The sequence below is a fragment of the Stegodyphus dumicola genome, chromosome 2 (assembly GCF_044657685.1).
Source record: "Stegodyphus dumicola isolate Sdum_Otavi_A_Nest chromosome 2, ASM4465768v1".
NCBI lineage: Eukaryota > Metazoa > Arthropoda > Arachnida > Araneae > Eresidae > Stegodyphus > Stegodyphus dumicola.
In genome coordinates, this window is record NC_140769.1 from 190,491,929 (window position 1) to 190,518,491 (window position 26,563).

Here is a 26,563-nt window from a genome sequence, read left to right on the forward strand (position 1 = left end):
ATAAAATTATAATTAATTTAATTGCAGCAACTTTTTTTGATTTTCCTGAAAAATATTTTAGAACCTGTGTATTTAGCAAATCATTTATTTTTCAAAATTAAACATTCCTAACTTACCAGAATGGCAAGCAATGCCACTTTAAAATATGAGAGGGAAAAGTGAAAATGTTTAATTTGAATACTATTTCTTAATTTTAATAGATTATCATTATTTTAATGATATCAAACTATGTTATTATGTTTGCGAAAATTAAAAATTGTGTAAAAATTCACAAGTATGCAAATCAAAATGTTGTACACAAACTGAACTTAAACTGACCAAATGTTGATAAGTTAACAAATTTAACACTGCATAATAAATGTTTCATTTCCCAAAAAGTCTACAAAAGGGAATAGTTGTTTTTAAATTTTGAACTCTTCATTTACAGATAAGATATAATTTAAAAATGTTTATGTTTCACTCAAGGTAGGGCCTCATACCTAGAAACTTGAGTATCGCACCATTTATATTAGAAATGGGAATGAATTGAAATTAATGACCTTTTACTGAATTTATAAGAAATTACAGACTTTTAAGGACTAAATAACCTAAGGACTTCTAAGGACCACACAAACCTTGTTCTGTAATGAAATGGAGGTTCCAAACATTTTTCTATTATTATGACAACAAACCATTAACTCTTTAAAGTTTTTATCATAGTAATAATCTATGCTCCTGTAAGCTAATAGGTTCTTGATGACTTCAGGCAACATAATGTTTAAGCGAGTTTAAAAAAAAATCATATTTCACATTAAATATAGGTAATTATGTTTGGAGATAATCTTCATTAGATAAAGTCACAAACTTTAATAAAAATATTAATAGAAAATAAATTTTTAATATAGTAAAAAAAAATGTAATACTTATAGGTTAGAAAATAGGACTATGGTAGAAGCTAAAAATTACAATACTTGGCTTTAAATATTTGTCTACCAGTAGCGAACATGTTACGAAACTCTGCAAAGCACAAGAATAAAAGGTACTCCAAAATATCATTACTAGGTAAAATACGAATCTATGTGTCCAGAGATGATGAGAACAAAATGCAGAGCAATTGACATACGTATCTGATGAACTTCAATATTTTCCCCCCATTTGAGTAATTATATTGCATATGACAGTTATATGTTACTTATCGTGGTCAACACCGCCAGGGGGGAGGGTCGACGAATAGAACTATGCGAAGTTACTCGCACGCAATCTCGGCCATACGAGTATAAAATTTATGAGCCTAATGGTTCTGAAGGCCCCGGAAAGGTCCCTTATTGGCCGGCCCGGTGGTCTGGCGTGTCCTAGAGCAGAGTGGCTCTAGTAGCCCGGGAGGTAGCGTCTCAGGTTTGCTGGGTAATGTCCTTCTGTGACAGGCAGCTTGAGCGACTGGCAGGTAGCATCTAGACGTCCAGCATTGCCGTATGCCTATTAGTGTCAATGTCTCCAAGGTGTGGGGAAGGGGGTTGAACCTCCGGAACTGTTCTGAGGGTACATTGGCTGTGTAGTGCCGGCATCAGGCAAGGATAAGCACGTAAATAGAGAACTGGTTATCATAGATGAAAAAAAGAAGTTGGCCCGCTCATTGCTATTATTATCTTACAAACACCGAAGTAACTGATAAAAAATTGCACTGAAATTAATTTGTAGCCTCATTCCAAATACTGAATAGACCACAAGTATGAAATATTCTTACCATATACTTTATTTATTTATTTTCTACTTGCAGCTTCACTGCCAGCCTTCGTCTGGCTTTTAAATGTACCGAAAAAATGGCTGAAGGGAATACCAAACGCTAAATTTAAAAACTGCTTAGAGTTTTACTCAGCAGAACAACTTTATAAAAAAAAGTTATTACGTATAACAAAATTACAATGAAATAAGCAATATCCCTTAATACTTAATTATCCTAATAAATAAATTAACCAATTTCCCTTTGCAAAATCTTAAGAACTCAAATGGTACAAAGGAGGTTAAGAACTTTGTTTCCTAAAAAAATTACTCAAAAATTTTCAATATTTTAAAGACAGTGAAATTAGCAATAAATAGCATAAAAGAATACAAAAAACAAAAAAATTCTGAAAAGCAAAGTATAATTAATGATATTTTATCTTATATTTTCAAGAGAAAAAAATTACAATGAAATAAGCTATATCCCTTAATACAAATATTAATTATCCTAATAAAAAACTAACAAACTTTCCGTTGAAGGAAAATAATCATGCAAAACTTTTCAATATCTTAGAAATAGTGAAGTAAGCAAAATATAACATGAAACTCAAAAAACAAAAAATTTGCACAGAATTTTACTCTGCAGAACAACTTTATCCAAAAAAAAAAAAAAAAAAAAAAGTATTATACACTGCTCGACATTTAAAATGCAACACCAAGAAGGAGTGGTCAGAAAGTGATGAAATTAAAATAAAAAAAAAAAAAAAAAAAAAAGACAGAGACAGCAAGCAGCAATAAGTGATTTTTATTTCAAAATGATAGTCAGAATACAGAGTGAGAACGGCGGCGTCTCAGTAGGATGTAGAACCACCACGGACAGCGATGCAAGAAGAAACACGTCTAGGCCTAGAGTCAATAAGAGTGTGGATGGTGTCCTGAGGAAAGGCTCTCCATTCCCTTTCAACCATTTGCCACAGTTCGTCTTCTGAATAAGGCAGGGGCAGAGTCTGCAAAGAGCGTCCAATCACATCCTACACATGTTTGATTGATGTCAGGTCGGGAGAGTACGGTGGCCAGGAAAGCATCTGTATACCTTGCAGAGCATGTTAGCAGATGCGAGCACTGTGTGGTCGGACATTATACTGCTGAAAAATTGCATTAGGCAGCCCCTGAAGGTAGGAGATTGCCACCGGCCGCAGTATATTATCCAAGTATCGTTGGGCCATGATAGTGCCCTGAATACAAACTAGAGGTTACCTGGAATCGCAGGCAATAGCGCCCCAAACCATTATACCATGCTGTTGCACGGTAGGGCATCCCACAGTTACTGCCGGATTAGATCTGTCTCCATGTCGACGCCACACACGTATGCGGCGACTGTCACTGGACAAACAGAAGCGTTACTCATTTGAGAACACGACGTTCCACCATTCTGTCATCCACATTGCTCCAGTCCAGCACCATTCTATACTTTGCCGTCTATGCTGTGGGGTCAATGACAGTTTTCTTAACGGACACCGTGAGTGCAGGCTACATTCAACCAATCAATGGGAAATGGTTCTGGTCGACAAAGGAACATCCAGGGTATCTTGCATATGCTGCAGAATCACGGTACAAGTGACTTGCGAGACCGCCACAGCTTGTCGGTGGATGCGTCGATACATGCGTGCTGACGTCACTCTGGCTGCACCTGCACCCCTTCTTCTTCCCACATTTCCTTGTTACAAACATGTTTGCCATAGCCGATGCACCGTGCTCACATCCATGTGGGTATCAGCTGCGATTTGACGTAAGGACCTACCCGCCCTTCTCAGTCCGATCACCATACCCCTCGTAAAATTCTCTATCTGCTGGAAGTGCCTTCGTTGACGGCGGCCTGGCATTCTCTCCTATTACACGTATCCTCCGGGACAAAAACCAACTTTCTTCAATAATTCATCTGGCAGAGATAATGACATGAATATTGCCCATTCTGCACGTTCCTTCCCTCATATCTTATTTCACGTGCGTTGGAGAGCTGCGCATTTCACATCATATGCATAACTCAGTGACGTGCGTCTAATCTAAAATTTGCATAAATTTCTGACCACACCTTCTTGGTGTTGCATTTTCAATGTCGAGCAGTGTATATATATATATATATAAATGACAATAAAATATGCCAATCTCTTAAAAACAGTGACATATGAAATACGATGAAAAATTGTTGCCAAACCCATATTTCTAAAAGAATGAAACTATTCAAAATGATGCGATTTCATCAAAAATCTATCAACAACAATAAGAAAGGAAAACTGTTATCAAAATCACATTTTTAAAGATGTGAGATGTGAGAAGTGTACTCGGAAGCTTCATTTAAAAGTTTTTTTAAAAATACAAAATATTATCATTTTTCCAAAATTCTTTTTGTAAAAGCAGTCGCAAGAATGAAAGTTTAATGTGTCCAAAAATCAAAGAAAAATAAACTGTACGTTTTTAAAAATAAACTTTTTTAGAAAAAATCCCGTTGAAAAGGTGTTAAGCTCACTTTGTTTAATAAATTCATATTTAATCGATTTATTGAAACACAAAATTTATTTTAAGTTCGTAAAATAACTAAGTGCCTACGTTTCATGATGATGTGAAAATGGAGTATGTAGAGTAAAATCTCGCTTTCCTATAGCCCATTATGTCTCAAAATGACGCGATTTCATCACAAAACATAAAATTTAAAAAATTCTAACTCGAATTTTGAAAAAATTGCTTCAAGGTGCACTGGCTCTTGTCTAGATGTCTAGATGCACACCTCACCACCTGTAATATATTTCGTAGCCGTGGGTCTATTAGCTTACGCACAGCGTAAACAAAAGACACACTGACACACACACAGACAGACTCTTTCTTATGTAGAGACTTAAATTACACTGAGAGACTATTATGATACATTCATAAAAGATATTTTCTTTATGAATGATTATGATTATTTGATTAGTATTGTAGAGTAACTCAGCAATACTAATCAAATATGAAATGCTTTAACCATTTAAAAACATAGTAAAACTTACTATTGTCAGTATTATGCTCAGACCATGCAGATCCAACAATCCACCAACGACCCCTTTCATCAGCTTTCTGTAAATCCTCAAATGATATTGCTAATTCCTGAATCGAACAACCTAAATTATAAAAAAAAAAAAAAAAAAAAAATCTTACAATGATCTCATGAAATGCAGGTTTGGTTAAGATTTCAGTTTTCATTTCTCATTCCATTCGAGATAAATATAGTTCTTACATTCCATTTGATAGATGATTACTTCATAATTTAACACTTTTAACGATGAATAGAGAACTCACTTTAATTTCTAGCGAAACGAAAAATGAAGATTACTGTTTAATTTCCATTGCTGAAGTACTGAGATGGGATAAAATGAAACAAAGTTTTAATCAGTAGTCTAGATATGCAGAATATTTATGAAATGGAATGAGGGAGATGGCAGAAACCCTGACAGTTTACACAATTGATTTAAAAAAAAATTGCATTTTAGTGTGTCAGTTTATATTATATGCTTTTTAATGCATTTGATACATATCTACAGCTTTATGTTAATATTACAAAATTTAAAAACCCAATTTGACAAATGCAATATTAACATTATTTTTCTGATGCATTTAATATAAAACTAAACTCTAGTCTTAGTCAAATTAGAAACTTTACAGTAAAATATATAAAATGTTTTATACAGGACTACTTAGAAAGTACACTGCAATTATCAAAAAGTACAAATTTCAAGAAAGTATCTTTTATATATTCCATAAGAAAAATTTTATTTAATTTAAATAAATTAATTAAATTTAAATATAAATTTAATTAAATAATTCTTTGTGCCATTGCTGCAAGGAATGAAATTTAAATTTAAACAAATTAAATTTAAATTTTAACATATACGTATAAAAGTAAAAAAGCAAATTTAAAGCCAAAATTAAAAAAGCAAATTTAAAGCAAAATAAATAAATAAGTAAATAAAATAAAATAAAATAAAATAAAAATAAAAAATATGTAAACATATAAAAGATTTAATTCTCGAACTAATCTACAATATCATTTAAATTCAGAAGCATAAGCAAATCAAGTGCAAAACCAATCCATGAAAATAAATTCACTAATTTAGCAAATTAAAATAAATTCAAACAATTTTATTAAAAATGCATAAGTGAATGACTGTTGAGCAGGCAGGAGACAGACTTATCAAAGAAAGTTGCCTCCAAACCTAACTCTCCAATAATTCAATTCGTGGTTCATCATTCATGCAGGCAAGGGTAAAAGTCAAAACCAAAAGTAAAAAGTGAAGAATGTCCAAAAAGAAATACCAATAAAGTGGTACCCTTAGAAATTAGCATTTAAGAATTAAACTTTTAAAAGGAAAATACTAATTTTTAATCTTTTGAGAAACAAGCAAATAAAGTCAAGTATTAAATTAAACTAAGCAAACATGGGGGAGGGGAGTTAAAATTTAAAATTATAATTTATCGTTAAAATTAAAACTTGAATTACATACCTTTAGGATTTTTAGTTTTTAATTCTTTTTTATATATTTTAATATTAATGTTTGCAAAAAATTTTTAATATAACAAAGATAGCAGCTTGGCACTCAACTTTACCTACATAAGCACCATCTATATAATTAATTTGAAGAACACACTTACTTCTCTTTTAAAACACTTTTGCAGACCCCAACGCTCATTTAGTAGGTAAGTTAGAATTAAAACTTACTATTTACTTGCTTTAAGTATTTTTAAAAATTTTTTATGTAGTATTTAAGTATTTTCTAGATATGAAATTTTATTTTTTAGTATATATTTGTTTCTTAAAAATTGTGAATTAGTTCTTTATGTTTCTTATTGGTTTCTATGGATTAGGTTTAGTTCTTTTTTAGTTTCTTTTTATTGATATGCATATTCGTGTCGGGAAGGTTCCTGTAGACAAGGGTTTCTAAAATACATTAGTTTCTAGATTATTTTTTATAAAAAATTTATTTTTTTAAAAAAAAAAGTTTAATTTAATACTTGACTTTACTTGCTTGTTTCTCAAAAGACTTCATTAGTATTTTCCTTTTAAAAGTTTAATTCTTAAATGCTAATTTCTAAGGGTACCACTTTATTGTTATTTCATTTTGGACATTCACTTTTTACTTTTGGTTTTGACTTTTGCCTGCATGAATGACGAAACACGAATTGAATGATTGGAGAGTTAGGTTTGGAGGCAACTTCCCTTGATAAGTCTGTCTCCTGCCTGCTCAACAGACATTCACTTATGCATTTTTAATAAAATTGTTTGAATTTATTTTAATTTGCTAAATTAGTGAATTTATTTTCATGGATTGGTTTTGCACTTGATTTGCTTATGCTTCTGAATTTAAATGATATTGTAGATTAATTCAAGAATTAAATCTTTTAAATCTTTTATATGTTTACATATTTTTTTAAAATTTTTTTCCCCCTCTTTAAAGTTGCTTTTTTAATTTTGGCTTTAAATTTGCTTTTTTACTTTTATACAAGTTTGTTATATATTCCAATTATAATATTAAAAAATCAAAACTAAAAAGGCACTTATAAAGCTAAAAGTGCTAGCAAACATTGTCATAATTTTGCATTCTGTGACGTGAAAGGCATGGAAAAAAAAATAAAACTAATTATGCCAGTTCTCTTTCTAATGCGCTTTAGATTTCTATCTCATTTCTGATTATATATATATACTTATTTTTAATAGATAAAATTTTAGAGATCAATAATATTAAAGTTTTAAGTTTAAAAAGTTATTTTTTCTAATAAATTGATCATTCTGTCTGTCATAATTGCATGGGAGGTTATTTTGTTTAATAAACAGATAATTTTATCGGTCACACTTGGTTATACGTAGGCTAAAGATTTCACTGCTTACACAAAATAAAAATTTAAAAAACATACTGATCATCATGCATACAGAAGTAATAAATTGGACTGGATTACTTGATTCTAACAAAGCATGCAAGTGTTGTCTGCCTAAGAAAAGGGATAACTTCACAAGGGACTTTGTAAAAGAAACTAGCCTGTAACTGTCAATAACAATCAGTGACAAACTGACTGAAATAACACACTGATACACACACACAAATATATATATATATATATATTGAGAACTATTACACTATTTCAGCTTAACCAACCCCATGACTAAGGGAGGAGGACAGAACAAGTGATGAAAAAATAAAAATTCCAAACAAAATGTTGAGCATAAAAATCAAGCAAAATATTTATAAAAAAATTTGTATAAATATTATAACTCAGCAATACGTATTCAATTTTAGCAGAAATATAAATTATACAAATAATAAAACTGTAACAAAAATTTAGAGTAAAAATTTAAAAATATAGTTATTAATACAAATATCTTTCTCTTAAATGCAATCCTATCATCTCAGTTTACTGAGAGCTACTATTAGTTTTCTTTAATAAAATCTAAGGGAAATTCTCCAGTTACTTTGCATTTCTCTGCACGGTGATTTCCTACCAGATTGACAAACTTGAAGGGTACAGAGAGAGATGACTCGGAATCACATACAAATGCAGGATTGCAAATGCCGTAGTTGCGAGCTATGATGCAAAGAAGCATAGGAAAAGAACAGTACCAGAAACACATTTTAATGAGAGATAAAACATTTTATTGAAAGGTTGTACTACAACAGGTGTTTGAAATTATGACCAGAAGTTGTTTGGCATGACTGAGAAAGGCGCTGCATGGAATTCCTTATGTTCTGGAAGATTTCCGGGCATGTCATGTATCCTCCTGGCAGCTACAGATATTCGAGTGACGAGGTCAACTGAAGGAACGGGCATCTTGTACACCAAACTCTTCATTTTTTTCCAGAAGTCCATGCATGATAGGTTTGGTGATCTGGCAGGCCAATGAACCGGGCCACCATGACCTATCCACTACTGTCCAAAGGTTATGTCAAGGTGTCGACAGACGTCAATTGTGTTATATGGAGCTGCCCCATCATTGCTGGTACCACATGGACCTACACCAGACCTATCATGCATGGGCATCTTCTTCTGGGGTCTAATGAAGAGTTTGGGGTATGACATGCCCTTTCCTTCAGATGAAAATTTCATCATTTGAATATCTGTAGCTGCTGGGAGGAAGTGACATGCCAGGAATCTTCTAGAAGATAAGGAATTCGATGCAGCGCTCCTTTCAAGCCTGCCAGACAACTTCTGGTTGTAATTTTTAATCACCTGTTGTAGTACAACTTTTTAATAAAATGTTTTCTGGTCCATTAATGTGTTGCTGTTTCTATTCTTTTTCTCAGCTTCATAGCTCGCAACTACAGCATTTGAGACCCTGCATACCTATGTGATTCTGAGTCTTCTCTGTACCCCCTACACACACTGCAAGTTTGTCAGTCTGGTAACAAATCACCCTGTATATATTAGTCCATCAGTCATTCAAGAGTTGCGTTGGCTCTCCTAGCTAGTTATGTTAGCTAGACTCCTTCCTACCTTTATTTTCTCTATGTATATGAGTATACAGTACACAGTGATGCAAAAATTAGAGAATGGTGAGAATGAATGCTGCATTCCACATATTAAACTGATTCAAAAATAAGGCCAAAGGAAACAAATTTATGAAATTTAAAATCTTTCAAAAGCTGATGATAAAGAAAAAAGTAAGGAAAACAGAATTTATGTAATATAGTCATTGTACAACTTAGATTACATAAAAAAATAGGTTTCAGCCTTCAAATATGATGTTTTACTGTGTTACCATAGCTAAGCCTTAGCAATAATATCTGAATAGTGAGAATGATGTTGCCATATTCAGCATGCATCAATGCTTTAAAAACTTACAAAGTCGCAGCATTGCCTCAAAGTTAAAAAATTGGTGAACAATTAATACTGGACACTCTAACTGTATTATAGTTTCATAGAAAAAGTACACATTTCAATGGAACAGACAATGGGATCAATAAATCTACATTATTTTGAATGAAAAAAAAAATCTTCTTCAAGAACCAGAATCTTTTTGCTCCTTGAAAAAGGTCTGTGCTAATCCGTTGAACCGCAATGCTTGGCTTTTTTTTTTTTTTTCAAACAATGAAAGTAAATTTGTGTCTAGATTTAAATTTGATTTTCACATGCTTTTCTTCTATGGTTTAATTTTTAACGGTATAAACATAATTCTATTAAAGTTCTCTCTGGTTTGAAATGCATACAATTCCAATCTGATCGTATTTTGCTCAATGGTTATCTCCACAGAAAGCACTGAATATTCAATCACTCAGTGTATAAAGGACTTCTGAAGAACATACTAAGCATTTTAAAAGCAGTAATTATAAGAAAATATATCTCTATCACTCATTAGAAGTCTATCACTCTAAATGACATACAAATTAACAGTAACTTTTATGAAATTTACCTTTTCGCATAATTCCTTTCAGGTATTTCTTGCTCTGTTGTATAATATTTGGATCATAATCAGGAATCTTGTACATATTATTGTTGCGAATAGCAGTTAGAGTTTCAAGCATGTATCTCACTCTTAAACTTTAAAAGAAAAAATGAATAAATTATAAATTTCAGACATACAGCTTTTAAACAGTAATCGTAATTTAAACCACTTATTATCAACTGCAAAAATCCAATAAAAAAAGAATGCATAGCAATTGCATATGTCAAGATTATTCTATAGTGTATATATACATATATATAAGACATAAAATATGAAATCAAGCTTCTAACTTTAATTTGACAATAGCCCTATCAATCCTCATTTTAAATTGGTTACATTCCCTTCCTGTACAAAAAATATTAATTGTTTATAATATATGAATCTAAAGTGTGCCATCTCAAAATTAATCTGCATCATACCATATGTAAGTGTACCAAGGCATATACAGTCAAAAGTCGTTAATTCGGACACCCATAATCCGGACCTCAAAGCTACAAACTTTCTGCGCATGCGTCAACGCATAGGCGTTAAAGTATGCGCTTAAGACCTTTATGGCTGCGAATATGTGTGTGCGCGTGCGCATAAAACGTTTACGCATGCACGTTTAATGTATAACGGACGGTATAAGCTAAGCTCAAATTATCTAATTCAGTTAATGTTGCAGATTGCGTTGTTCCTTAATCTTCGAATTGGATCCGGCTTATTATTTTTTGCAGACTGTTAGAGCAATTTTATAAAAGTAAGCTTGAACTTTCGATTATATCAAATAGAATTTCCGATATATATTTGCTAATATGTAAAGGATCTAAAGCGAAAGTATATTTCGAAATACGAAATCTGTTTATCAATTTCACGCTGCTCGGCCGGGGGGGGGGCACCACGGCACGCAGCGAATTGGAAGTTGATCTGTCAGCACTATCCTTATCTTCAGGGCAGATGTTTTTATTTTATTTGGCTTATAATTCCTTAATAAATGTAGTACTTCATCTCGATGTGCTCCGTCTTTCATATGATTTAAAACAAGTTCCTCGTCATTATAATTCGCTTCCGATAGTGAAGAAAGTGACAGAGGTTATTAAAAGAGGAAAAAATTTCGATTGCCAAATTAGTCGGTATTCTCGACACAGCAATTATAGGACTTGAACAGCGGAGCTTTGTAACTAAACAAGAAATTATGTCTGTTTAATAGAATTAAAGAGAAAGTATTATCACATGAAACGAAGCAACTTAAACAACTTACATTGAAAGAAATGTTTAATAAAGTAAACAAATAAATATTAAGCTTTTTATTTTTGTAAATTTTGATACCCTTTAGATCATAATTGTTCTTTATTTCATAAATTACGGTTTCATATTTTTAATTTTGTAATTTCTGCATGCCATCTTACCAGATTTAAACTGATGATCTATAATCCGGAAAAATCGATAATCCGGAATCGCCGAAGTCCCGACGAGTCTGGATTAACGAGTTTTGACTGTATATATAAGTGATGTACCAGCTTTTGTCCAGAATAAATAGATTGGTGAAGAATCATAGATGTAGTCGTAGCTTAAATTATCAGACGATAAGTTTAAAAAACAGGATCCATTTATAATATTTCAGGAGAAAATAGCAGTTACAAAAATTAAGATCTCTGGAGTAAATACAAAAGAACTGCTAATAACTTTTTGTATTAAGTTTACTGCATCGTTACATTAAAGAAAAGCTCCGATATTCCTTTGCGAGTCCTTTTATAGCCTTTGGAAAGGCAGAGCTTCCAAGAAAATGACGTCAGCCATTCCAGTTCGCTTTAAATATTTCCAGAACATTCTATAACTGTACGTGTAGAAAAGGCAGGAAAAACAACTTGACTACGGGGCTGTGGATTTAATTCCACGTACTTTCAAATAAGAGACCATCGCCATTAAAAATGAAAAGAACATACAGTTAGAATTTTAAGTGTATTCTTGACTATGGAAATTTATTATTACATTTATTATTGATTTATTATTAGAGTTTCAAGCATGTATCTCACTCTTAAACTTTAAAAGAAAAAATGAATAAATTATAAAATTTCAGACATAAAGCTTTTAAATAGTAATGGTAATTTAAACCACTTATTATCAACTGCAAAAATCCAATAAAAAAAGAATGCATAGCAATTGCATATGTCAAGATTATTCTATAGTGTATGTATACATATACATATATATATATATATATATATATATAAGACATAAAATATGAAAACAAGCTTCTAACTTTAATTTGACAATAGCCCTGTCAATCCTCATTTTAAATTGGTTACATTCCCTTCCTGTACAAAAAATATTAATTGTTTATAGTATATGAATCTAAAGTGTGCCATCTCAAAATTAATCTGCATCATACCATATGTAAGTGTACCAAGGCATATATATATCACTTCCTCTAGAAGAAATTTATATTAGTCTACTAGATCTGCCTAAACTCTTCCCTGATATGCTCACGATTATGAATCTTAATAAATGGAAAACCTACCTAAAATGTATACTTTTTCATAACTACATCAAATTTCAAAATCAACTTTTTAAACAAATCAGAGGTCTTCCAATGGGATCCCATTCCAGTACCTCTCTCTGCAATATCTTTTTATTTATCAAAGAATTTAACTTCCAAAAAAATCTAAAACCACAAGAATTAAATTACTACAAGCACATTTACAGATATATTGATGATCTTATTACAATTAATAATTTTAATAAAACTGAACACTCCGAGATTTATCCAAATTGCCTTACACTTAATAAAACTAATAATTTGCAAAATAACATAGACTATCTAGATCTTCAAATCATTAACTACAAAAAAATTTTACTTTTTGACAAAACAAGAAATTTTAATTTCAATACTAACAAATTAATAAATTGGAATTCCAACATATCCAAAAAAGTAATTAACAATACAATAATGAATCAAATACAACGAATTAAAAATATCTGCACAGATATACTATAGATCAGCAACGTGAAATTTTGCTCCTTATTAAAATTCTCAAAAATAATCTAATACCTAATCAATTTATTAACCATTGCCTAAAAAGAGCAGGCGTTATATACTCACTCTAAATCATTTAACTGATAGGAATATGATAATTTGTTCCTAAACCTGAGAAACCAACTAAAGGTGGTATAAGTTGGATGACTATCAGTTGAAGGATTTGTACATAGTGTAATTACAAAGCTGTATATAATGTAAAAAGCTAATTGTCTTCACACTTATGCTGTTACTAAAAAAATGGGCCTATTTCATAATCTTTAGTCTGTCAAATAGCTCTTTGACAATGAAAATTTCTTTTCTCCTTTTCTTAATTTCTTCCTCGTTATGACATGACAATTAGCCAGAAATTAATTAATTTCCATTCACTAGTATTTTCAAAAAAATTTAACGGACAGTTTCACTCATATAAGAACTCCACAACATACATCCCTCAAGAATTCCTAGGCCCTCCCACTCCCATAAATTACTTCACACAAGTCTTACTGACTGATATAATTCAAAGCCCCCACTGCCGATAAAGAATTTCGGAAAATAACCCTTCCGAGTCAGACACGAAGACAACACTTTGCGCACTTCCCACTAGAAAGAACGTAAGTTAATTAATGCTTTTTCTGGCCTTTTATATCTTTATGTACATTCCCTTTTCTTATTTTATATACTTTTTTAATTTAAATTTTTATTTTTTATTTTTTGATTTGTTTTTGCAAAGATTGCATTATATTTCTTATATTTTGTAATTTTCTAATGTTTATTTCAATTACGTTCAGTTCTATTTCATAATGCCAATTTCCAATGTTTAATTTTTACAAATAGTTTTGAATTAAAATGCATAAACACGAGGGTGTCGGGGGACAATTACTCGAGTAATATCAATTTTACTGCAGAAATTGCTTTTCACTCAAAATTGAATTAGCTAAAATGCTTAATCGGAATGAGTTCTTTGGTGCTCTGCATTGGTTCTTGATCCCTTCCATTCATGGAAATATTTGGCCTAGCTTGAATTGCCGGTTTGGCATCGCCTCATTACTTGAGTAAAGGAAGAAACACCTTCGTACTTAATTCTTAGTTATTGTTCATTGAACGGGAGTGGGTTTGTTCCCCTTGAAAAGTCAACTAATTTCCAATCAATGGCAATGATTAGTTGCATTTAATTTAATTACTTGCTTTTAATTTATTTCTTTTTACAATTCAATTTTGTTATTCATGATTTAATTCAAGTCCCCGTTAAACATTTTTAACAATTTACATTCAAGTTACTTTAAAACAATTTACATACTTACTAACTATGGATTCACTATTTTAAGATAATTTTACTAAAAATAAACTTAGGAGATAATATAATCAATATTTCTCCTAAGATTAATTATAGTAGAATGATCTGAAAAGAGTGAATCCGTATTTAGTAAGTTCTATTTCGAAAGATGTTTTAAGTAACTTGAATGTAAATTGTTAAAAATGTTCAACAGGGACTGGAATTAAATCATGAATAACAAAATTTCAATTGTAAAAGGAATAAATTAAAAGCAAGAATTAAATGCAAGTAATCATTGTCATTGATTGGAAATTAGTTGACTTTTCAAGGGGAACAAACCAACTCCCGCTCAATGAACAATAATTAAGAAATAAATACGAAGGTGTTTTGACCTTTACTCGAGCAATGAGGCGATGCCAAATCGGCAATTCAAGTCAGGCCAAACATTTCTGTGAATAGAAGGGATTAAGAACCAATGCAGAGATCCAAAGAACTCATTCCGATTAAGTATTTTAGTAATAATTAATTTAGTACTAATTCAATTTTGAGTGAAAGCAATTTCTGCAGTAAAATTTATATTGCTCGAATAACCATTCCCCGACACCCTCGTGTTTATGCATTTGAGTTCAATATTATTTGTAAAATAAAACATAGTCAATTGGAAATTGTCATTATGAAATAGAATTCAAAGTAGTTGAAATAAACATTAGAAAATTACAAAATATAAGAAAAATAATATTTAAAAATAAAATGAATGTACATGAAGATATAAAGGCCAGAAAAAGCATTAATTAACTTACGTTCTTTCTAGCTGGGAGTGGGCAAAGTGTTCTCTTCGCGTCTGACTCAGAAGGGTTGTGTTCAGAAAACTCTTTAGCGGCAGCATGGGCTTTGAATTATATCAGTCGGTAAGACTTGTGTGAAGTAATTTATGGTGTGGGAGGGACTAGGAATTCCTGAGGGACGTATGCTGTGTAGCTCTTATTTGAGTGAAACCGTCTGTTACAATTTTTTTGAAAATACTAGTGAATGGAAATTAATTAAATTCTGGCTAATTGTCATGTTGTAACGATGACGAATTTAAGAAAGGGAAAAAAAAAGGAAAAAAGGAATTTTCACTGTCAAAGAGCTATTTGACAGACTACAGATTATGAAATAGACCCACGGTTTCACTCTAATAAGAGCTACACAGCATACGTCCCTCAGGAATTCCTAATCCCTCCCACACCATAAATTACTTCACACAAGTCTTACCGACTGATATAATTCAAAGCTCATGCTGCCGCTAAAGAATTTTCTGAACACAACCGTTCTGAGTAAGATGCAAAAATAACACTTTGCCCACTCCCAACTAGAAAGAACGTAAGTTAATTAATGCTTTTTCTGGCCTTTATATCTTCATGTACATTCATTTTTCTTTTTATATATATTTTTGATTTTTTTTACAAAAATTGCATTATTTTTCTTATATTTTGTAATTTTCTAATGTTTATTTCAACTACTTTGAATTCTATTTCATAATGACAATTTCCAATGTTTAATTTTTACAAATAATATGGAACTCAAATGCATAAACACGAGGGTGTCGGGGAATGGTTACTCGAGCAATATAAATTTTACTGCGGAAATTGCTTTTCACTCAAAATTGAATTAGCTAAAATACTTAATTGGAATGAGTTCTTTGGATCTCTGCATTGGTTCTTAATCCCTTCTATTCACAGAAATGTTTGGCCTGACTTGAATTGCCGATTTGGCATCGCCTTATTGCTCGAGTAAAGGTCGAAACACCTTCGTATTTATTTCTTAATTATTGTTCATTGAACGGGAGTTGGTTTGTTGCCCTTGAAAAGTCAACTAATTTCCGATCAATGGCAATGATTACTTGCATTTAATTTAATTCTTGCTTTTAATTTATTCCTTTTACAACTGAAATTTTGTTATTTATGATTTAATTCCAGTCCCCATTAAACATTTTTAACAATTTACATTCAAGTTACTTAAAAACATCTTTCGAAATAGAACTTACTAAATACGGATTCACTCTTTTTAGATCACTCTACTATAATTAATCTTAGGAGATAATATAATCATAATTATTTAGTACTAAATATGGATTCACACTTTTCAGATCATTCTACTATAATTAATCTTGGGAGATAATATAATCAATATTATTTAATAAATAAATTATTATTAACTTACTTTGCAGCAATTGCTCAAGTAGTAGAATAACTTAATTTTGCACTAAATGAATTTAAGATCATACAACATTATATATATATATTCCCAATCAGATTAAGGAAACTTTTGACTATATCATGTTTACTAAATGTGCATTTTTCCCCATTCCTCTTGCTCTGCTAATGTATGTCATTTACCTGTCTGAGTCCTCCATTATCTAAAGATGTGATAAGCTATACAAAATTATGATGTTTGTAGGGTTATTACTATTATTTTTCACTAACCAGCTATTTTATTTTTTGAATCTTTACTGTCACTTCTCGTTTCCCTTTCCCTACCAAAATGTAAATGAGAGGAAAAGAATTATTATTTAAAGGAAAGTTTTGGGAGTTTAATTCAGAACATGTTCTGCCTCTTAAAGCCACGTTACTATGTTAGCTAGCTCAGATAACACTGTATTATTTGGCTTTTCATTATAATTTCCAATATTTGGATATCTACACTAGTTAGGCTTCTCAGCCAGCTTTGTGTTAAATAACCAAACTTACAATGCATATCGCACCCAAAGCAATGGGAAATTATTGAGAATATATATCTCAAGAATGTTCAGGAATAAATTATGTCTTGTTGTCTTTGGCGATGTCTGAAAATTTTTCTTGTCTGTTTTGCATCTATAATGCTAACAGTTCCTGTCAAGTTTACACAATGAGTCATCATTCTAATGACATAATAAACGGCGTCTATTTTGATGAATGAGCAGTAGTTGTAATGGATTTTTAAATTTGTTACAACTACTGCTCAATCATCAAGAAATTTATAAATTATTATTACATTACATACATATATAGAGAGAGAATTTTAAAACTGATTTTGTCTTATCAATCCATAAGAATAGTAAAAGTTACTACCTACAAAAATTAAGATAAAAAGAAAATTATGCTGGCATGATGTCTGAGAATTATTATAACTAAAATAGAAAACTGGTCCTTTTGGGAAAAGAAATTTTATTAAGGCATCATTGGTTCTGTGTGCATTCAACTCATTATGAACCTGTATGCACGTAACAATAATATATGCATAAAAATAATAATAATTTCTTCCAGCTAATATTTCAACACGTAATTTTTGCCCCATAAAGTATTAATAAATTATTATAGGTTAGATATTGTAACAGGTGGTGCAATGTATATAATTTAAAGTGTGTAATTTAAATTACATTAAACTGAATATATTTATATATATAAGGAAAGCAAAATAAAAGTAAATATTGTCATATGCGTTAATTGAAATTATTCTAGAAATATGAGATAATATCATATCTCTGTAACTAAATGCACATCAAGCAGAAATTGACTGTTAGACATTAGTTTACAGTTAGCATTATCCCTGAAACCCTAGGTCATGGCAAATTGTACACAGAAGTTTAGCTGCCCAGTCAGATAGTGGTTAGTGAGTCTGACTACTGTTCTAAAGGGCCCAAGTTCGAATCTTGGAGAGACAAGGATGTTGTAAATGTATAGTGTTTTTGCGGCATAGCGGCACTCTAAATAAATAGTAGGTACTTTCGTGTGGTAGGAAAAGAGGGATAGGAGACCCTCAGTCTGCCCCCCCCAGGATACTCTCCCTCAAAATTCAGATGGAACTGGGCAAAATCGAACTGTCAACCATATAGTGGCCAAGGCTTTTGCCAACTATAGATGCAATCTTGTACTCCTTGCTTTGATTAAAAAAAAAAAAAAAAAATGTGGGCTTGTTCTGATTAAGTTAGACTATTGAAATTACTCACAACAACATATAGAAGTTTGATGAGAAAACTATATGCTTGTTTCAGTGGTTTATGTTTTACTGACCTCAAAATAAAAGTGACTGAACTGGCAAATTGGTGAAGAGAACAATAGATCTAGAATTTACAAAAATGGACTTGTGATTTTTCTGCAATAAGTTGAGGTTCATTTTAACATCTGAATCTAAATGCATTCACATAAGAAACATCTTCATATCTAAAATATTTCCACAAAATTGGAGAATACGGCCATTATGTTGGTGCAGGTATCATAAACAGACTCCAATTAATGTCCAGCAAAATGTTTCAGTAGTCAATGCACCCACATTTTTACAACTTAAAAACCATAAATATAAAAACTGAAAAATTAGAAATACTTTTTTGCAAATTTATTGCATATCGAATTAGTAATTTTCATTTAATACTTAACTAGAAATATCACTAAATCTAGCAATCGATTTTTGAAATGACTATTCTAAATTACAAATAACCATATGAAGAGAAAATCAGAATACATAAAGCATATATCTTCGTGAGGTTTAGGAAAATTAGATAATAATAATAACAGATATAAACAAAAAATATACATATTAAAATATATATCATCAAAAGTCACTACAATTTATATATAAGCTAACAATGCAAAGATTTCTAAGTAGCAAGCTTAAGTTCCAAATTAGAGAATCTTTTTCTACAACGTAATTTTTCATTCACTCGCAAGTTCACTTGCAACAACAATTATTTCAAGAATTTTCATGCCTAAATTTGGTTAAAATATAATTTCATTATTTTTTTATAATGTAAAAATTCTTCCACAGGTTAGGCTTGAATGAGGTATTTTTAAAAATCACATCATCAAAATAGGCATGCGTATGGATTCGTAATAGATAGAATGCACACAGGTCCAATGACGGGTTGACAAAATTAATTTTATTAAAGAAAACACTTCACAGTTAAGGAACATCCCACAAAAAAGTAGTCATACAATTCTTCACAGAATAACGGAGTGTAATCAGTAGTCACACTTCCGACTACTAACTTCAGATTACTAAGAATGTTAAACACAATGCAATACAAAACACATCTCAAAGAGCAAAGCCAACCCGGAGATATCTCAGTATTCTGAACTTTAACAAAACTAAACAGTTAACAACAACAGATGAACTGATGCTCTCATCGGTCTTATATTGTTTTCACCCAGCCGTCGAGATATTTCTATTACATTTTGCTTCTCAAAATTACTGGAAGGCATATGAAAGCCAAATTACAGTTACACCTACATAGATCATCAATTATAGTTATTCAATTATTATATCCATAATAACTATATAGGCACTGGACCAAAATGTCCCCAAATGGTCATCAAGTTCGGTGACATCAAATCTGGCGACAAAAATTAGTCACTGAAACTGTTGCCAGCTTGATGATATCTCACCAAATTTGTGACAGCCATTTACTCAGTGTTAAATAGACTTGCCCCTGTATTCTTACTTTTCTGACATAGCATCGTCCGTCTAGATTTTCATGTTGCATTATACAGAAAAATACAATTTCACATATAACTGCACTAAAATAATCTATCTATGTACAAAATTCATGACATTGACAGCCAAGGACTGTACATCTAGGGCAGTACAATCTATTTCTATGTACAAAATTCATAACATTGTCCCCCCTTCCAAAGACTGCATATCCAGGGCAGTACAATCCCAGCACAGGAAACCATATTTATAACTGCGGAAAATCAATGCAATACTAAAACAATAATTTTAGTAAATAAGATAAAACAAATCAAATATTAAATCACTAAATCAGTGCATACATTTAGAAACAAATAAAACCACGGTCTTAATATACTTACACTGTGGGGATTATGTATTATGCCATAACGGGCTAGCGTGTCATAATGAACAACTTAAGGCTTACAATTTGCTGACTTACAGATATGAACTACAAAATCATTCAGCCTGGTCAGGATTGTGTAAGGACCATCTTAAAATGACTTAGTTTAGGACATAGTCCTTTCCATTGAATCAGATTCCAGAACCCCATATTGTGAACTTTGCTGAATCGATGTCATGTAGCTCTTGTGTCGTATTGGGTTTTCACCTTCACCATCGCCAAGTTGACTTGCTGTTGTGCAAAACTGTGCATCACTTCAAACCGCACCTGGAGCTCTTGAATGTTCTCCTCAGGTGATGAAGGTGCATCAGAAGTGCAACATCACATGGCAGATGAAGATCATGACCGAAGAGCATTTGGGATGGGGAATAGCCTGTGATCTCATGGACAGAACTGCGATAGGCCAGTAAACACAAACATAAATTCTTGCCCCAGTTCTGTTGGTTTCCGGAAACCACAAATGAGAGGTTAGTATGGATGGTTCAATTAAATCTCTGTACCATGCCATCCGACTAGGGATGTGAAGGTATCATTTGGGTTTTGTCAATGCTGAGTAGCTTGCAGAATTCTTTCCTTGATCAGAATGTAACTGAAGAGGTACTCTGAAAACGAAAATCCAATGCTGTATCATTGCCCCTGCCACCATGACAGCCTCTTGATCAGATGCAGGATATGTACAGGATATGTATAGATCAGGTTTATCAATATGATTAAATTTCTCATACATAATAGCTACAAAGTCATTAAAAGTGACTGCTTCTGCTGTGGAGAAGCATGTAGTTAAATTTTTCCTTTACCGTTTATCAGTCATCATCCGAGCATTTGCAAATGAAGTATGCGAGTGCCTCACCTCACAGGCACTCAGAGAATATTAGTGATTTCTCCTTATCTCCAATATTTTCTGCATCCCATTTTTTTTTAATAATAAAATATACTTGTCAATTGGGATATCATTATTAGAGCCCATTATAAGGCACACTGAAATTTACCCATATTTACCTGTGCAATTTCACTTTTTTGTTGATTCTCCATTCTTGTACTTGAACAAGTTTTCATAACATTAAATTATAATTTTTTCTGATGAATTCACTTTGGATAACGGAATCAATTTACACCAATATTTAAAAAAAATTTTTTTGAAACACCATTCTTGACTGTTGAATCATATTAATCAAATTTCTGAAAAATTTATAAAATGCTGCAAATTTTTTTCTGAAGAATTTACTTTAAATAACTGAAACACTTTTCATCATAAGCACTGTTGAAATGGACATCACACTTTAGCGAAGACACCAACAGAAAATATTTGTAAATATCCAGCAGAATTAATCATTTGAAAATTTTCATTGCAAAACATGATAGCGCACCCAGTAATAAGCACAGCACAGCATTTTTTAAAAACTATGCACGTCTTTGACCTACTTTTATGGAGGAGAAACTCTTTCATCATTAGCTACGCACATCATTTTCTTGTATCCACAGTCACTTGGAATTTGTTGATATCCAAAAACATAAACATCTGCATACCACTAATGACTTGAAAAACAGCCTTTATACATTCACTGGAGAGAAACTCCACCGCACTACTATCCTGTGTGACTTTTTTTGTAATATTTCCAGGAACATAGAAGAGTAATCAGCTCACAGCCCGCCTTGCTGGGAGTGTAAGGCGGTATCCAATGACAACAAAGAAGAATCCAACCTGTGGCATCCGAGTCTGTGCGTTGTTTGGCGGAGTGGGATATAGCAGAAATGATGACACAGAAGAATTTAAATTTATAGCTCCATATCTTTATTCAATGCAAATGGCAGATCATTATTCTTTTAGATGAAATTCTCTAAATTAGATATCTAATAACAGTTTAAATTGAAATAAGGTTAAATTTAGGATTTTGACATCGTAATTATTCTAACAAAGGGAAGAGTAATGGACAGAGAAGCACAGAATCTTGTATCAATGGTAGTAGGAAGCAGACTGACAAAAAACGGTGCAAGCTCTACATTTGTAGTAGTGGTTACATAACATGCCAGAATGTTCTCGAAATTACTGGTCTAGGGGTAAGATTCTGAAATTGTAGAAAGTTAATTAGAGCTTGCCTGTTTGCGTAGAGCAAAGCCATCATATTTTATATATTTTACTTATATATATATGTGTGTGTGATGTACCAGCTTTAGTCGTAGCTTAAATAACCAGACGATAAGTTTAAAAAACAGGATCCATTTATTATTATTCAGGAGAAATAGCAGTTACAAAAATCAGATATCTGGAGTAAATAAAAAGAGTTACTAATAACTTTTGTATGAAGTTTACTGCATCGTGACATTTAAAAAAAAGCCCTGATATTCCTTTTGCCAGTCTTTTTATAGCCTCTGGAAAGGCAGAGCTTCCAAGAAATGACGTCAGCCGCTTTAAATATCTTGAGAACATTCTAAAACTGTACGTGTAGAAAAGGCGGGAAAAACAACTTGACTACGGGGCTGTGGATTTAATTCCACGCACTTTAAATAAGAGAATGTCGCCATTAAAAAAGAAAAGAACAGTTAGAATTTTAAGTGTATTCTTGACGATGGAATTTTATTATTACAAATATATATCAAAATAAAACACCCAAATGTTTAAAATCCATCCTATATTCAGTTCAGAATAAACCATATTCAAAAATTAAAAAACAGAGGCAAAGTGGTAAAACTCAACAGGAGTAGAACATGGCAAAATCAAAAATGTCATCTTTTGCTGCATCATCATCAGGGGATTGGTGCGACATACGTACATAAATAATACAGCCTGTTTCTGAAATGACAATGACACAAACTTGAAAATTTGACAAAATTTGAAAACAATTAAAGTAATCTGTGTCCTTATCAGAACTTACTCCTCTACTTGTTATTTATATTATCTAGTTATAATGTAAGTTTTCTGCCAAAAAAACATAATAAAGTCAGAAAAAACATGAAAGCAGTATCTTTAGTGTGGGTAATAATCACCACCCAAACCTATGATTTTTTCCCAATCTTTCGGTAGTTTTCCAAAGTCCAAAAACTTGGTGGTGGGGAGTCCAAAAACAGATCAACCTCATTTCTGACATCCTATGCAGAATGGAAGCTAGCACGAGCAAGATGCAGCTGCAGGTGTGAAAAAAGGTAGAAGTCCAAAGGAGAACCCGATATATTATATTACATCATATATTTTTTAGATCAAATTTTCATTTTTCTTTTATTTTTGAAAATGCTGGATTACTTTTGTTTTACGTATTTTTTGACTAAGTCTACTAAAATTTAAAAGTGTTTATTCATTTTAAAGGTTTTTGTTTGTTTATGAATTATGTTTTTACTTTTTAACATGGTTTGTATGCTTTCAAAATTTGCATTTAGTTTTGTTTTTTTGAATTAAAAAACTTGCATATGGTTTCGTTTTTCCAAGTGATGGGTTATCATTTTTGCAAGATTTGTTTTTGGTCTCGATCCACTCAATTTTTTTTTTAAAGCTACAAATTTTACACTGCTTACTTCAGTCTGCAGGGGTTGGCTGATAAAGACATACATTGCTTTGTTTTTCTAAGATTATTTTCAAACTTTAAATTTCAATTTGTGTCCCCTTGTCAGTTCAGAAACAGTCTATTATATTTATTTACTTGTTTTGTTGCATGAACCCCTGGTAATGAAGCAGCAAAAGATGTAAATATTATTTTTGGTTCTGGTATGTTTTGTCCCTTTATTTTTCTTAACATTTCACTGACTGATCGCCTATTAATTGGCTTTTTATCACCGCCTACCAAATAATAGCCTATTAATCAGCTTTTTCCATCAACGCCTACCAACTAATAGCCTATTAATCAGCTTTTTTCATCAATGCCTACCAACCAATAGCCTATTAATCAGCTTTTTTCATCAACGCCTACCAACCGATAGCCTATTAATCGGCGCTTTTTTCTCCAACGCCTACCTACTGATAGCCTATTAATCGCTTTTTTTCAGGACTATTTAAAAATAGCATATCAATCGGTAGCCATGGCAATAAACTATTGCCCTTTGCTATATCATCTGCATTTTATTATTAGTATTGAACAATGCATTGCTTCATAAACTCCCACATTTTCACACCATTTTAAAAAAATTTACCATTCATGATGAGCAAAAAAAAAAAAAGGTACAGGAGAGTTTTATTTAGATGATTTATCAGATTGTCCTGACAAAATTATTCAGAACTTAAATAACTTTAATTTTCTTAAATTATTCAGAACAGGGAGAATCCGCGGCTAAGCAGTTAGTTGGACATGCGTATGCTGTTGAACCGCTAGCGGTCAGTAAAGTGTTAAAGGTTTAACGCTGTGCCTCTGTTTTTTGGTTTTTGCATGTGCTTTTTTCCAAATTGAACATATTTGCTTAGGATTATTTGGTTTTTGCATGCAGTTTATTTTGAATTGAACATGTTTATTTTACATTATTACCACCACGTGTTGCTGCTATCAGCACACAACTGGACTGGGTTTTGAAATGTTTTTTCTTTATATTTACTTCTTTTTTTACTACAAATATATACTGTTAAGAGTTCATAAATGGAATATTAATTTAACTAAATGGTTTTGCAAAGCCTAATTTTGTGATATTTTCAGATATACAAGAAAAAAGTACATAATGAATTAAAAAACCTAAATCTGCATTAGTTAAAATATTTTATGATGAAATTTAATATAGCTCTACATTAAAGATACTATGAACTGTCTTAAAAATATCAGCTGAAAATTAGATGCCATTTCAGTACTAATATTTAGAGAAAATACATATAACTATGTAAAGATATAACATTTAAATACACTTGATTACAAATACCTTTCTGGATTCTCAAACAAATTTCTGCTTTTAAATTACACTTTGCCTTTTAATTAAACACACAATGTAAACTTATTAAATTATACCCTCTCTCTGAAAATTATTAGAAACAGAAAAAATAAATAACTAAATAAAATGCAAGGAATCTCATACTCATTCTCATCCTTATTAATAGCAGCAGCTTTAGCTTGAATAGATAAAATTATTTCTTTCAAACGCAATGGATCATCTTTCCTTAATCTAAAGCCAATATCTGAAGGGAAAAAGAAAACATTATTTTGCAAATATGTATCAAGGATTAAGTAAATTTTAGTTATCAGAAGTATGTAAATTGTAATAAATTCAACAGATGATTGAGAATTTAAAAAACAGCTGCATGAATGCTTAAGATGAGAGAACGGAGAAGAAAAGCTTTCAGATATGACCGCTGATTTGAACATGTAATTTTGTTTTTGTAATAGAGCAAACCTTGATATGAATAAACAGATTCACACAGAATCATTTATGGCTGCACTATGCACCTCACAATTCCATACAGCTTACATTTTCAGAACAATGTAGAATAGTTAGTAGAAGCTAAGGGCTACATTGCCAGCAGGAAGATGAAGTAGGAAAAAAAAAAAGGCTGTGCAAACAATAACACCAGTATTTAGAGATGAAGCCTTTGTTTAAATTTTGAGCTGTGATTGGATAACAGACATCCACAATGCAGTAGGATTATGTAAGTAAGCATGAATCAGAGAGATACACTTATTATAAATAATTCACATAGAAGGTACACAAATTAGAGTGAGGAATTGCAAGGCTATTGCTAAATCAAGTTATAATTTTGAGATATCAATTTTTTTTTATCTAATAGATATACACACATCTTATCATAGAAGAATATGAATACATTCAGCTGTATGTCAAAAGGTAAAATTCAAAAATTAACTTCACCTGATATATCAAATTTTTAATTACTTAAAATGTTTTGTCAAAAACTGAAGCTAAATTCAATTCAAAATTACTTGCAATTTTTAGCTTCAGTTTTGGCATATCATATTTGACTGCACAGAAAGTGTAATCCTCCCTCTTCCTCCATTTTTAGGATTTTCATGGTAGCATACCATTGCAAAAACAATGAATAATATACATTTTGTAGAATGGTCAGTAATTTTATTGCATTCACAGATGTAAGATTTTTGAGTTTCACAGCACATTAAAAAAAAAAACCTTCAAAATGTGTTGAATAGCACTGAGATCTGGTTACTTAGCTAACCACAGAAAGACATCCGACCAGATATAGCGAACCTATGGCATGAGTGGCACATGATTTCACTGGCACAGGACAGGCATGTATTAAACACAACAGGTACATTAATTTTATTCACTTTCTATACTAAAACCATATTAAAAAAATTTCCAAGCAGCCATCAAAGACAGATTCAAAAA

The 26,563-nt window shown here is 31.6% G+C and overlaps 1 protein-coding gene across 2 annotated transcripts in view; it reads right to left on the reverse strand.

Moving 5' to 3' along the window:
• LOC118197614 (nucleolar MIF4G domain-containing protein 1-like) overlaps positions 1 to 26,563 on the reverse strand; it is a 156,178-nt gene that overhangs the window by 16,576 nt on the left and 113,039 nt on the right. For both annotated transcript variants that reach the window (XM_085811575.1, XM_085811574.1), the window contains exons 9-11: positions 25,283 to 25,382; positions 10,130 to 10,257; positions 4,743 to 4,853 (exon numbers count right to left, since the gene is read on the reverse strand). In XM_085811575.1, the coding sequence (XP_085667701.1) occupies positions 4,743 to 4,853; positions 10,130 to 10,257; positions 25,283 to 25,382 (339 nt within the window). The remainder of the gene's footprint in view (positions 1 to 4,742; positions 4,854 to 10,129; positions 10,258 to 25,282; positions 25,383 to 26,563) is intronic.